Source organism: Artibeus jamaicensis, unplaced genomic scaffold (assembly GCF_021234435.1).
Source record: "Artibeus jamaicensis isolate MK-2021 breed Jamaican fruit bat unplaced genomic scaffold, CSHL_Jam_final scaffold_286, whole genome shotgun sequence".
Lineage (NCBI taxonomy): Eukaryota > Metazoa > Chordata > Mammalia > Chiroptera > Phyllostomidae > Artibeus > Artibeus jamaicensis.
In genome coordinates, this window is record NW_026522034.1 from 1433524 (window position 1) to 1448826 (window position 15303).

The 15303-nt window shown below is 49.3% G+C and overlaps 1 protein-coding gene across 2 annotated transcripts in view; it reads left to right on the forward strand.

Annotated features, from left to right (window-relative positions):
- INSR (insulin receptor) overlaps positions 1 to 15303 on the forward strand; it is a 157272-nt gene that overhangs the window by 83081 nt on the left and 58888 nt on the right. For both annotated transcript variants that reach the window (XM_037139999.2, XM_037140000.2), the window contains exons 3-6: positions 3921 to 4242; positions 9679 to 9827; positions 11107 to 11251; positions 14439 to 14653. In XM_037139999.2, the coding sequence (XP_036995894.2) occupies positions 3921 to 4242; positions 9679 to 9827; positions 11107 to 11251; positions 14439 to 14653 (831 nt within the window). The remainder of the gene's footprint in view (positions 1 to 3920; positions 4243 to 9678; positions 9828 to 11106; positions 11252 to 14438; positions 14654 to 15303) is intronic.

The window sequence follows — 15303 nt, forward strand, 5'->3', positions numbered from 1 at the left end:
GTAATAATAATGCCCGTGGTACCTGATACCACACCTACAGTGTATCTGTCAGGGAATCCAGTGCTTTGCCCACATCATCTCATTTAGTTACAAGAAGCAGTTAAGGGACTGTTGTTATTACCCTCATTTTACAGATGGGAAAACCAAGGCTGCTGTTGGTTCTTTAAAGAAACCTTTATGGGGTTCTGGTGGGACATCAGGTCCTCCATCGATAAAGCCAATCACTCTCCCCCTGGACTGCGTGGACTCTGAGGTCGACTTGGCCGTCCTGCAGACCCAGAAACACGAGGTTCAGAGCCCAGACGGCGAGGATCCGGTTTTGGCTCCACTGTGGCTCCGCTGAGCCAGTTTTCTTGCCTCTGTGAAACGGAGCCTCTTCGCTGGGGTCTTTGCTTAGAAGTGAGTAAAGTGCTTATGGGTGGTACATGAACCCCAGAAAAAACTACACAGACATTGGTGGGTTAACCCCCATCCTGGTCCTTAATTCTTTCTGGATCCATGGAGAAAATCAGAACAGGCACCTACACGTAGGTGCCTCAGATTTTGCATGTGGTTTATAAGGATGTTTGTGGAGCTCCTGCAGCTGGGAGTTTTTACAGGGATTCTTGAGCGATAAGCTCAAAGTTGGGAACTTGGAACTGTTCCAAATCCCTTCCTTTGCCTCCTCTGTGTCTAAGTGGACATGAGTCCACTGAACTCCTGCCGGGCGCAAGGAGAGGCCAGTGCAGTGAATAGTGCAGACATGGCCCGGCCCCTGAAACTGCCCTGTAGATACAACCCGCAGGCGAAGCTCCCAGGTACATGAGGGGCAGGACAGAAGCCAGGGGGCTGTCACCTGAGGCTGGGAGGCCTCAGAGAAGCTGGCAGGCCCCAGACCACATGAAACTTCTTGGCCTTGGCAAGGAGTTTATTTTTATTCTCTAAGCCTCTGCTTTCCAGTGCAAGAGCCAGTGGCCATAAAAATTAAAATTGAAATACAATGAAAAGTTTGGTTTCTCAGTAGAAATTGGAACCTGTGCACATTCTTGGCAGGAATGTGAAATGCTGCAGCCACTGTGGACAACAGCATGGTGGTTCCTCAAAAAACCAGAAATGGAATCACCATATGTTTCAACAGTTCTGCTTCTGGGCAGACACATACAAGCATCGAAAGCAATCGTGAGGAGAGATTGGCGCATCTATACCCACAGCAGCGTTGTTCGTAATGGCCAAACGGTGGATGCAACCTAACCGTCCATGGGCAGGTGATGGATAGACACAACCCGGTCCATCTGCACAACGGAATCTTACTCAGCCTTAAAAGGAAGGAAATTTTAACACACGATGGACCCAGAGGACATTACACTCAGTGAGATACGTCAGTCACAGATGACGGACGAAGGCTGTGGGAGTCCCCCCACAGGAAGTCCCTAGAGGAGTCAGATCCGCAGAGACGGAGAGGAGATAGTGGGAGCGGATATAGCGGGAGCCGGGGCTGGGGAGTGAGTGTGTGATGGAGGCGGGGTTTCAGTTTGGTAGGATGAGCAAGTCCAGGGGGCAGACTGTAGGGGTAGTCGTCTGGTAATGTGAACGTGCTTAATGCCACCGAACTGCACGCTTGAAATATAGAGGGTGGCAAATTTTGTCGTGTGTATTTTGGCACAGCTTAAAAAACTGTGATTTCTCATTGCATTAACCACAGTCAACAGATAGCCACAGGGGAGGGGGGCTCCCATGTTGGACAGGCAGGGCACAGACTGAGGAGAGTTCTGGCATCGCAGAAAGTTCTGTCAGACTGTGCTGCTCACGTGAGCGTGCCTTCAGGTGACACTTCTGTTCCTTGCGTCTGGTTAGTGGGGTCCACTCGGGCTGTTTGCTGCAGCCATCAAAGAGCCTGTGGATTTGGAGCAGATAACACTCTGCAGTGTCCAGGTTGTGCTTCGGGCCACTCGGGGAGCGAGTGGAGAAAGTGCCTCCGGGGACGGGCCCTGCTGTGGCTGAGGTCTGTCCAGCTGCAGAGCAGCCATCTGCCCGTGACCGTCTGGGAAGGAAGGGCTGGTCATCGTGGCCCAGGCCAGATGCCAAGGGACCAAAATCAAGGGGTAATTAGGAAGCAATGAGTCGTGAGACATGGGGAGGAAGAGGGTGTGTAACAAGCTGCTGGAGGAAGCCAGGAGAGAGTCCAGCCTTCTGCTCTGGTTGGTGTGGCTCCGTTGGTTGGGCGTGGTCGTGAAGTGAAAGGTGGCCGGTTCAATTCCCTATCAGGGCATATGCTTGGAGTGTAGGTTTGGTTGCAGTCAGGGTGTGATCAAGAGGCAACTGATCATGTTTCTCTCTTGCATCGGTGCTTCTCTCCCTCTCTCCCTCCCCCTATATAAATATCTTTTAAAAAATGGAGTTCAGCCTTCTGTGGACAAGTTCAGTTGCACAAAATGAGAAATATCCTCTGGCCACAAAACCCACACTCTGCCACCATCCCCAGGGCCCCGTCTTTCCTGCCCGTCCGCTACCTCCTTCCAGCTGCAGCAGGAGCGTCACCTCCTCACCTCCAGCTGGTGTGTGCTGTGTACCCAATTGCACGCACGTGTGTTTGAGGAGCTCAGGTGCCTGCTCCATGAGACAGCGCTCAGTAGGCGGGGTCTGTGGTCCTGCAGTGGCCACAGTGTCCAGATCAGTGCGATCACATCCGTTGAAGCAATAAGTGACCATTGGGCAATTTGCTTAGTCTTCTTGTGCCTCAGTTTTCCCATGTGTAAAACAGAAAACGAAGACAGTAATATACATCTGTTTATACCAGCACCGCAGATGTGAGTTGCAGCTGACTTGCTGAAGCCGATTGTTTGGTTTTCAGGAAACTTGTGAACCAGTTGTTAAACAAGCTGTTATTAAAATTTAAATAACATAAGCTTACAATGAATAAAGTTATGTTAAAAACAAAGGTAATAAATACTGGAAACTCCCTGCACCCTGACATCCTTGCTCTGGTCTTCTGTATGTAGTCTCTTCTCACCCGCAGTTTCTCTTTCCCTGTTTTCAGTGACCTGGGGTCCAAAAATGTTACAGAAAATTCCAGAATCAGGCAATCATAAGTCTTAAATTGTGCACTGTTCTGGACAGTATGCAACGTCCTGCCAGCCCACTCAGCCCCTCCCAAGACGTGGTTGGCCCCTTTGCTCAGCGTCTCCATGGAGGACACGGCCCCTACTCAGTGGTCGCTGGGCAGTGCCCCCATTACCAGATCAGCTGTCGTGGCGCCTCGCAGAACTCGTGCTCACGTGACCCTGTTTTACTGCAGGAAGCCACACCCACACAACTCTCACGATGATACATTGTCATAATCGTTCTCTTTTATTCGTTACTGTTCCCTTTTATTCGTTACTGTTGTTAATCTCTTGCTGTGCCTGGTTTGTAAATCAAACTTTACCGTCAGTATGTGTGCACAGGAAGAAACATCGTATGCATAGAACTGGGCACTATTTAAGATTTCAGGCATCCCCTGGTGGTCTTGGGACGAATCCCTCACAATAAGGGGGGAGCAACCTTATTTATGCTTTTGAGGTTATTTGCTGCTATTGTATCTTTATGGTGGAGATTCTGTTTATGGTATCATGTATGTAATCTCACTGGCTCTGTGTTCAGTCACTTTAGGTTGGGGGCATTTACACCATGGAAATTGGCCAAAAGTACAAGTCAGAGCCTCTCTGTCCCCCGCTCTGTTCCCCTCTTTGAAGTGGTTGCTAAGCATTTAAAGCACACCACTGGCATGGGGGCTTAAATGAGCTCATGCTTTTGTTAAGTTTTGTGCCTGAGGAGCAGCGCTTGCCGTGGAGGTGAGGCTGCTGTTACTGTTCTGCTTGGCTCGCACTCGCCGATCCAGCATTGCCGTCTGTGCAGACAGGAGCTGGGCAGCCACTGACCCACTGTTTCCTCCCTCTCTCCAGTCTGCCCGACCGTCTGCAAGTCGCACGGCTGCACTGCCGAGGGCCTCTGCTGCCACAGCGAGTGCCTGGGCAACTGCTCCGAGCCCGACGACCCCACCAAGTGTGTGGCCTGCCGCAACTTCTACCTGGATGGCAGGTGTGTGGAGACCTGCCCGCCTCCATACTACCACTTCCAAGACTGGCGCTGCGTGAACTTCAGCTTCTGCCAGGACCTGCACAACACATGCAAGAACTCTCGGAGGCCAGGCTGCCACCAGTATGTCATTCACAATAACAAGTGCATCCCCGAATGTCCCTCTGGCTACACGATGAATTCCAGCAAGTGAGTTCTGGGTGTGGGTTCCAGGGGCGGGAGCAACAAAGATGGGAAGGAACCTGGGGTTGGTGACGCAGGTGCCCCTGTTAAAGCTGTGGCGGGCCGCACTCGATGGCTGCGATGACTGGGGTAGGCTTGGGTCTCCTGCGTGCTGCGTCTGCCTCCTGTTTTGGCCCTGGCCTTTGCAGAACAAGTTGACAAACTGTCTCTGTCAGGGGCGGGAGAGTAAGTATTCTGGGATTTTGCACATGACTTTTAAAGCTTCCTGTGGCTGGCTTTGGGAATACAAGGCATACAGACAGGAGTCCTTGGCTTCCTGTGATGTCCTTCACATTTATGGGGCCGTTTCCACCGTTGTGACTTCCAGGCTGTTGCACCCAAAACGGAGCTCAGGTTTTTTATGTTTCTTCTGATCTGGAGCTGGACAGTGAGCTGAGGTCGGCCCACAGCACAAGACACAGAGACTCAGTTCTTCATTATCCCTGGGCTTTGTTGTCCTTTGAGGCAAAGTGCCATGAAACCATTTCCTACCGTTTGGGTGACAAAGGGCAGCGTTTTCGTTCTTCGCTGCGAGTCAGAAGGCCTGCACCCCTTACACATTTTTTGTTCATGTTGTTAGCTTCTTAGATGAGCTATTTTGGTTTCTTAGGGCTATGACCAAGTTTTAAAAAACCTGTTTCCTGGTTTTCGTGTTGTGGGTTTGAAAAAAAGCCTCCACAGAAACAAATTAGAAGCAGATTCACACCAAGGGGCCTTGAGCTGACCTGCTTACGTAAAAAATCCTCCTCTTCAGACTTGAGAATTAGCCAAGCGGGAGTGTTCGGGGGCAGTTTTGTTTTCCCGGGAGGGGAGGGTGCGGAAGACAGTCTGCATGTCAGTGCTTACCAGCCTGTTTTCGAGTGTTTGTGAAACCTGCAAGTACACTGTGTTTTATTAGTTTTTGACAAAAACCTATCCCGTGGCTTTGTTAACCAAAAACAGGCAACTATAAATCACTTTGCATGCCAGAGAGAGCTATTTTTTTCTTTTGGGGGCCTAAGTTTATCAGTAAGGTTTGGGAAATGACTATTTCATTTTGATTCGTTTTCTGTTTGTTTTTTATTAACATCTTCTGGTAAGATGTTTGTTTAAAAGACATTGACTTTAAATACAAGATGCACCAGAACAGACCCTAGAAGCAGAGTAACCTCCTAGAGCCGACCCCCGTTGATGTTCTCCAGGTGGCGCAGGGCCCTGGAGCGCAGGCAGACCTCCGGGAAGGGCTGTGTGTCCAGCATCGCCGGCGCCTTTGCTGAGAGAGGGCGAAGTGAGCGATGCTTGTTAAGACTCATTATAGCACAGTTTTATTAAAAAACTAATATTTTTCCTTCTGAAACTTTCATTTTATGGAGGACGTTAGCTCTGGTGCATTTTCTCGTGTAGTTTGATATCGAGTAGGACCAGGTGTGCTCTTTTCCGTTCTTGTGGCCGATGCAGGAAGTGGTTCTTGGTGTTTTCAGAGCAGAGATCTGGGGCACATGTGGAATCACATAGACTCACGTAGAGTCACGTGGAATCACGGGGTCGCTCCCAGACACCTGGGGGGAGCAGGGCGTGGTCTTCACTGAGGTGAGGAGGACTCTGTATTGGGGGCGAATTTTCAGTGTGTGGCGGGTGCGGGGGGTCCCCATTCCCTCCCCCTCGAATGCTCTGCTCCTTGACCTTTGCATGGCTGGCTTCTCCTTGTCATGCAGGTTACAGCTTGCCCTGTCTGACCACCTTGTCGGAATTAGCCATCCACTTGCTCTTTGGCACATCACCCAGTTTTAATTCTTTTCATGGCATCTACCACTAGCTGGTATTGTAATTACCAGTTTATTAATGTTCCCCAGCTCCACCGCACACTTTCCAAGGGTATTAGTGAGCTCCTCCCACAGAGCAGACCAGCCCAGCACTCATTTATGATTTCTGCGAACCAGGTGACGGGTACTTTGTCTGGCATGGGCAGGGTCAGCCCTGCCCGACAGCATCGAATAGCCTCCCTCCATGTGGTTTCCCCTCCTGACAGCGAGGAAGGACGTGCTCCAATGGGCAAGTACTTTTCAAGCCTCTGCTGGCAACACATTTGCTAATATCCAATCGGCCAAAGCAGTGCGTCTGGCCAAGCCCAAATCCACGGGATGGAGAAACAGATCCTGCTTCCTGATGGGAAGCCTGGAAAGAATGCGTGGCCATTTGTCGCGTCCCACAGGGGGAGCCAGTGGTCTGTTCACTCTCACGGGCCTGTGGCCTAGAGTAGGCGTTGGCAGCGGGCCAGTTTTAGCTCCGAAGGCCACGTGGTCTCTGCTGCAGCTCCTCTGCCCTGAGGGTGTGGGGACAGCCGTGGATGACCCTTGAATCTATGGCTGTGGCTGCGTGTGACATTATTTACGGCAACAGGTGGCCAGCTGGCCCTGGCACATGGGCCATAGTTTTGGGATCCCTAGCTTAGAGCGTCACCTGCCACATAATAAGTGTTCGGCGAACGGCTGTAGAGCCAACAGAAGGACCCAGTAGTTGCAGAACTAGCAGAAGGACCCAAACATTTGGTTGCGACTCTTTACTTCAGCTGCTCCGACATCAGCGAGGAACACTGCACTGTCGGGGGACACTGGCCTCCCGGATTCGAGTCACACCACAGGTCGCAGGCTCTGTCCTCTGCGAGACTGCCCTCGCTTCAGACACCAGCTACACTTCAGGGTCCTTAGGCTGCCTACACCTCTGGTCAAAAATGTGGGGGCCCCCACAAGCCCTCGTGTTCAGCAGTTCGTTGGAACAACTGACAGAACTAAAGTGAGGCAGTGCTGCTGCTGGTGCCCCGCCTCCCCCCTCCCCCCCCAGGAACGCCTGCATGTGCGCATTGCTGGCAGTGAGCTATGCAGGCACCACCCCCGCCCAGCCCCCTGCTTACGGCTGGACTAGCCCTCATGGTTCTGATTATGACCCCTGGACGCACTTCAGAAAGAAACCTCAGGGAGCTCTGATAAACAGATGTATTACTCACAGATTCTGGAGGGTACATGTTATGTCCAAGAGCCAGGCCTTGGGCAGAGAGGACACAGTGGGAAGAAGAGGAGGGGGGAGGGGGGAGGGGGGAGGAACCTGGGGCTTAGCCTTTAATAGGGCCTGAGGGAGGCGTCTAAAGTTTCCTGGGTTCTCTCCTTATTTATTAAAAGTTTTTTATTTATGGATTGATTTCAGAGAAAGAGGAAGGGAGGAGAGAGAGAGAGATCAATTCGTTGTTCCACTTATCTATGAGTTTGTTGGTTGATCTCTGGGTTCTCTCTTTATTGTCAGATTTACAGCCTAAGAGCAGGAATCAAAGTCCAGGAAGAGAGAAGCAGGGCCCTCCCGGTGGTCAGTTATCTGGGCGACTCAGAGCTTTCACAGGAGGCGCCTTCGTGGACAGAGAGCCCGATTCCTTATCTGGTTGTTTTACTAGTAGCTGAGTCATGGGACTGGCATCGTGCTTGTTCACGATGGATGTCTCCTGAAGTGGACGCCTCAGCTCGAGGAAGCGCAGTGTGAGGCGCACACCGTGTCCTTCCAGTTACAGCTTTGTTGTAAAGGATGCACGTAGGGCGAGGGCCGGGACTGTCGCTGACCTGGAGCTCCCGTGCCTTCCCCGAAGCAGGGACATCACCCTCCCAGCATGTGGATGTGTTCAGCAGCCAGAAACGTCCACCGAGTTTTTACCGGGTTTCATTACATAGCTGTGATCCATTAAATCCTTAGCCACGTGATGGAACTCCATCTCCAGCCCCCTCCTCTCTCTTGAGGTCAAGTGGCTAAAAGACCCAACCCTCCAATCACATAGTTGGTCTTTCTGGTGACCAGCTCCATCCTGAAGTTATGTAGGGGCCACCACAGGCCACTTTGTTAGCACAGCACAGGTGCTGCTACACTCAAGAAGTTCCAAGAGCTTTTGAAGCTCTGTGCCAGGACCGGGGACAAAGACCAGCTGTGTTCTTTATTTTACCACCATCGCAAGATCATTCTGAAGAATCGGAATATACAGGCATGTGGAAATAACAGTGGCAATGAAACCCCTAATAAAAAGCAATCACCACAGCAGTGACAAATACATTTTCTTCTCTATGTACCGAGTGCTTTAGGGGATATATATCACATAGGCTACATCTCGAGGGTGGGTACTGTCATTCTGTCCACTTCACAGATGAGGAAACTGAGACTTTGAGAAATTAGCAGTTGGTATTGTTGAGGTTGTATGTAACCAAACCCCAACTCAAACTGGCTGAAGCAAGATTAAAGGAGTTTATTGGTGCCTGTAACCAAAAAGTTCAGGGAATAGCTTCAGGTACCACTGTAACCAGGAACTTGTGATATACACAATTGCTTTCTTTTCCATCCTTGATTTTATTTCTCTCTCCATTGGTTTTGTTCTCAAGCAACCTCTCCCCAGCTTCTTGCCCCATGCTAATAGTATAGCAATATCTTCGTAGCTACCCCAGAAGGAGGACAGTGTCTCCTTCCAGGAAGCGCTAGCCAAATGCCGACTGCGTTGACTTGGTGTGTCTGAGCCCTTGAGATGGAATGTGGTGCCAGGCCCAGCCTGGATCCTGTGTCCTGCCTGGACCCAGGAGAGCTGTGCCAGCAACAGCTGATGGACACAGAGACCCCATGCAGGGGAGGGTGCCCAAAGGGCTCCTGGGGACTATAGAGTTGAGGACATCAGGCTGCAGGCAGGTGAAGCCAAAGTCTGCCCCCAGCCACTCTTCATCAGACCCGAGGTCCCGTTTTAACCGTGGTTGTGGCGAACCCCGCACACAGCGAGCGTGCTGAGAGTGACGACCTCAGCTCTACCACACCGGGGTGAAGCAGCAGTTCTGCCACTTTGGCACAGTAGCAAAGTGAGTCCCATGTAAGGCCCATCAGCTCGACTTCATTCCATCACCATGGTAACTCCGGGGGGGTCCCATCAGTTTGGTGTGATAGTGGGAGCCCTGTCTTCACGGGGTAGAAGACAGTTCTTTCTCCATGGGGTGCGGTGTGAACGCTGTCAGTCTGGAGCACAGCAGGAGCTCTGTCGAGTTGGGGAGGGAGCATCGGTCCCCTGGGCCATGCTGCAGGACCCACTGCTGCGGAGAAGCAGGACCAGTCTGCTGTTGCAGACAGTGGTTTTTACCTGGGGCCAGTTGCCCTCTTTTCTCCAGGGGACAAGTCTGAAGACATTTTTGGTGGTCATTCTTTGGGTCGGGTGGAATTGGGAATCAGTGGGCAGAACACATGTAACACACGGGACAGTCCCACACGCAGCATTCTCAGGCCCCAGGCGTTAACTGTGCTGTGGATGTAGTACCTGCTCTGGGCTGATGGTGGCAGTGTCGCGTTGCTTGGGACCCTGTGCAACATGCTGTCTGTGTGTCTAGACCCCTGACCCCTCTCTTTCCACTTTTTACTCAGCTTGATGTGCACTCCATGTCTGGGCCCATGTCCCAAGGTCTGTCACCTCCTAGAAGGCGAGAAGACCATTGACTCGGTGACGTCTGCCCAGGAGCTCCGAGGCTGCACCGTCATCAATGGGAGCCTCATCATCAACATTCGAGGGGGCAGTGAGTGCTGGCGGGTGCCCTGCTGGGGCCCACGTTCCCTAGGAGGGGAGAAGGAAGATGGTCTAGACTTTGCATTCTACCTCTTAGGTTATTTTAAGCCCATTCTGGGTGGTTCCCAGATCATTGGAGCCACCCAGCCATTTGCTTCCAAACCTGAAATTCACAGCTCCATGTGCTCTAACTGTCCCCACTGAGAAGAGATTCTGAATGTCCACATTGGTAGCTGAAACATCAGGAATTTACATTTTTATTTTTTATCCTCACCTGAGGATTTTTCATTGCTTGCTTTCTCTCTCTCTCTCTCTCTCGACATCAATGTGAGAGAGAAACATCGATTGTTTGCCTCCTATATGTACCCTGACCAGGGATGGAACCCGCAACCTAGGAATGTTCCCTGACTTGGAATTGAACATGCAGCCTTCCAGTGTACAGGACAATGCTCCAACTAACTGAGCCACACCAGCCAGGGTGGGAATTTGTGTTTTTAACAAGCAGGCAACATGCCCTATTTCAGAGCTGGGGGCCATGTGTCCAGAGATACTATTGCAGGCCAAAAGACATTCCTCTCTGTATTTATTCAGCAAACACTTGCAAAACATCAGGCAGTCTTTGCATGATGAATCTTGCAAATAAGCAGATCCACATAGGATGTAAACTCAGGTAGTGGTCCTGCTGTGAAGGAAACAAAGTAGAATGACAGAGGGAGGGCAGTGGGTAACCTTTTCTTATAAGGGACCACATAATAAATATATTCAGCTTTGCATGCCAGAGGGTGTCTGTCATAATTACTCAAGTCTGCCCTTGTAGAGAACATGTGAACAAATGGGTGTGCTCTGTGCCAATAAAACTTTATTTAGAAAGCAGACTGGGCTTGGCCAGTTGGCTAGAGTTTGCAAACCTCTGAAACACAATAAGAGGTTGCTGTTTTAGAAGTCTCCAGTCAGGGGGGCTGTGTTTTGAGTTGGTGGTGTTACGCACTAAGCACATGGGTGGGAGAGAGATGTTCTGGGGAGAGGAGGCAGCAGGCAAAGTCCTGAGGCAGAAGCGCACCTGGTCTGCCCAGAGAATGGTGCAGGGGTTCACGTGTCTGGAATGGGGGGAGCAGGGTACAAGGTGGAGGACTTGCTGACCCCATGGTAAGGGCTTTGGATTCTCTTTTAATTATGATTCATTTTGAGCAGGACATGTTAGCATGTGACTTATAATTCCTTACCATGGGAAATTAAGGGAAGATTAAAATATTTGTATAAGACTCACTGATATTCTCTTCTTTCCGTAGACAACCTGGCAGCTGAACTGGAGTCCAACCTTGGCCTCATTGAAGAAATTTCAGGGTATCTGAAAATCCGCCGCTCCTATGCTCTTGTGTCACTTGCCTTCTTCCGGAAGTTACGTCTGATTCGGGGGGACACCTTGGAAATCGGGTATGTGGGCCCAGCTTTGTGGCTGTGGCCTGAGCAGTAACTAGGAAGTTTGTGTATTATAAAAAGTTAGGGGCTTTGTCAGAACAAGATAAATGAAGAAAGTGAGTGTGTGTGCATGTATACACACACGTACAGAGAACGTTATTCAGGCATATTATTTGTAAAAAAGAATGAAATGCCGCCATTTTGTGACAACATGGGTGGACCTAGAGGGCGTTATGCTGAGTGAAACAAGTAAGACAGAGAAAGGTGAATCCTGTAAGATCTCACTTACGTGTAGAGTCCAATAAAACCAGCAAGATGGCAAATACCGAAACCAGATTGGTGGTTGCCAGAGGCAAGGTTGGGGCTTGGGGAGTGGATGAGTGAAATGGGTGAAATGGGTGAAGGTGTTCAAAAGGTGCAAACTTCCAGTTATGAAGTGAGTGCTGGGGATGTGCAGCGTGGTGACCGCAGTTGGCAACACTGTAGCATGTACTTAAAAGTTGGGAAGAGAGTGGATATTAACACTTCTCACCACAAGAAAAAGATATTTTTTAACTGTGTGAGGTGATGGATGTTAGCTAAACTTAGTGTTATAATAATTTTGTAATATATATGCAAAATTGTTATATTGTACACATAAAACTAATATTAGATGTCAGTTATGTTGCAATAAAACTGGGGGGAAATAGAAGAACTTGGGGGTTTCCTATTGTGGTATAATTGACGTATAACTTTATTATTTTTAAAATTTTTAAATTGTTGTTCAAGACATATAACATTATGTTAGTTTCAGATGCAGGACATGATGATTTCGTATTTGTACACATTGTGAAATGGTCCCACAGTCAGCACCGTTAACATCCATCACCACACACAGCAACAAAAAAATTACTTTTTCTTGCAATGAGAACCTTTAAAGTCTATTCTAATGTTCCGTACAGTATTGTTAGCCACAGTCACCACCATGCTGTAACTTAGGGGTTTTTAAAGCCAAAAAACGTCTATTAGGAGGACGTGCCTGGCGCCCCTTGAAAGGAAGGAATGTGTGCAGGACCATGTCTGAAGGTCCAGCCGAGGAAAGTGATGCTTGTCTTACTGTCTGTTGGAACTTGCGGGGGGACAACTTCACTGTGTGCCCTCCTGGGGCTCCAGCTGGAATGAAACAGGGCGTCCAGCTCTCCGGACTTCACTGCGAGCTGGAGTTCAGGCTTGACCAGGACCCTTCGATAGCTGCGTCCAGGACCTTCTCATGTCCTGGTCCCATTGCTGTTGATTGCACCTGTTCCTCTATGAAATCTCATCTCCTCTGGCCCATGGGGTTCTAACTCCCCAGGATACTCTGCTGGCCTCCTGGATCTCCTCCCTCATTCCTCTCCCAGCTTCCTTTTGCGAGTTGGTGTCCTGGGCTCCCAGACTCGGCCATCTCTCTAGTGATCTCTAGTGCTGAGACCTTTAGTCCTGGCTTACCACCAAGTCTGTCCCCAGCCAGGTGACCCCCAGCAGCCTCAAATTCAGCAAATTCACCCTCAGATTTCTCGGATTTGCTCTTCTTGAAGTCTCACTAACCCTATTTCAGTTAGTGAAACAACAGAAATCCAGACTAGCCATGTTTCATGCAGATTGAGGTGGACCAGAAGGGCCAGAAGTCTGAGGAAGGCCATCCAAAAATTTCATTGAGGAAAGGACCCAGGATTTTTCCATCTTTGTGTTCCTCATGGTCACAGAATGACTGCCTCACCCCCAACCTTATGTCTGTAGAACCAACAGGAATAGAGGAAAGGGACAAAGGTATATGCCGATTGAGACTCTTTAAAAAGATGTTACCCTGAACCTCCCACAGTCTCACCCTCAACACTGATTTCTGTCTATATCTCGTCCAGAACTGGGTCATGTGGCTGCTCCTAGCTGCAAGGGAGTCTGGGAGAGTGAATATTTACCTCTTTCTTTACGTCTGTGTAGGCAAGGGAAAAGAGGGAATGTACATGCATTTCAAGTAGCCAGTCCACAGAATTGTTTAGACTACCTTCTTGAATGAATCACAAGCTCATGCTAATTTTTCTGCTATAAAACTGCCTTTTTGATATTTAAACCTTCCATCTGTATTATTCCAATGGTTTCCTAGCTGGGCATCCTAGAACTAGAGCTGTGCTGTCCAACAGAAATATAATGCGAGTCATATGTATGACTTGAAATGTTCCAGTAGCCACATTTAAAAAATTTTAAATGAAATAGGTGAAATGAATTTCAGTAATGCATTTTACTTAACCCATGTCATCTATGATGCCATTTCAACTTGGAACCAATATAAGCAATAACAAAGAAGATCCTTAAATTCTTTTTTTTTTTGCATGCTAAGTCTTCAAAATTTGTTTTTTTACTTCCAGTGCAGTTCAGAATGACCACATTTCAAGTGCATAATAGCTAAAGGTGTCTAGTAGTTTCTGGGTTGTACAGCACAGGCCTAGATGCTTTGCTCCTCCTATCCATTACATGCTGGTGGCCCACTAATAGTTGTAAGGCTCAGAGCTAAGCAAGATAGTTGTTATGAGACCCTCGATGGCTCCTCTCTGCTACCAAGGAAGGTCCCATGTTCTTAGTCTTGGCCTGGTGTGTGGTATACTAGAGGACTTGGCCCGCTGCGGCTCTCCAGTCTTGTTTCCTGTCACCTGTTGGCCAGAGCAGGCTACTTTGCTCATCCTTGGGCCCAGCCCAGGTGCCCCTTGTCTTCATTCTTTTCCCTCTGTGAAACCCATGTCTCAATCCATCACAGTCTTCCTTTTCTTCCCCGCAATATGGAGCTCAGACACCTTCCTGGCCATGAACACTCCCTCAATTCTCCTTGCCCCTTCCACCCCTCATTCAATACTTACTGAGTTTGTGACAAGCGAGGGATTAGGGCTGAAAATGTGGTGCCGAATAAGATCGAAGTAGCATAGACAGTAGATAGAAAATAGATAGGGGGAGGGCAAGAATAGTATGGGCAATATAGAATCTAAAGAACTTGAGACACATGGTCATAAACTAAAGGGGGGGGAGTGGTGGTGGGGTGCAGGGTGGAAGGGAATGAAGGGGGAAATAGAACAACTGTAATGGCATAATCAATAAAATAAAAATTAAAAAAAATCAAATCCAGCCTTAGCCCCACCATCTTGGAGTTGGAGACTGTAAGTTGATGAATGACTAGGTGTGCGTGTTTCCACAGGAACTACTCTTTCTATGCCTTAGACAACCAGAACCTAAGGCAGCTGTGGGACTGGAGCAAGCACAACCTTACCATCACTCAGGGGAAACTCTTCTTCCACTATAATCCCAAACTCTGCTTGTCGGAAATTCATAAAATGGAAGAAGTTTCTGGAACCAAGGGGCGCCAGGAGAGGAACGACATTGCCTTGAAGACCAATGGGGACCAGGCGTCCTGTAAGTGGTCATACCCTATTGCTTCCAACCTGTGGACCAGACAATTTAGCTTGCATTCCCTTCACTCACCATGCTGGCCCCCAGGGGTATCAGTGTCCCCCTAGTGAGCTTAAACAACTCTTTGTGTGATAGACTTTTTAAATACTGAGGACAGGTGTGTATCTTGTCTCTGTGTCTCCTGCACCAGATACAGTGCCTGATACTGGAAGATGCCACATAAGCATTGAATGAATGAAAGAAAGACACCTCTTTATATGTGACTTTGGCTCAAATGCTACAGCAGGTCCTGTCGTTGCTACAGCTGGGGACTGTTAGCCCACCAAACTCCTGTGACAGGCTCCCTCTTGAGGAGATACCTGCTTATTGAGCTGCCAGGGATCCCACAATACCCTCATGTGGATTTGATTCCTTACAGCAGGATGTGGTCCATGCTGTGGGAGTTCTGGGGAGGAACAGTGAGTTTGGGGTTAGCATAAGGGAAGGTTTGCATTCCAGGCAGAGGAAATTACCCTTTCCAAGGCCTGGGAAAGCCAAAGAAGTGTCTCTCCGAGGTATGACCTGTCCACTCGTTAAATTCACTTAACATGCACTCGTTTGCACCGGAGTTGCACCTTCTGACATGTCAGGCTTGGAAGTCCATGTGCGTGACA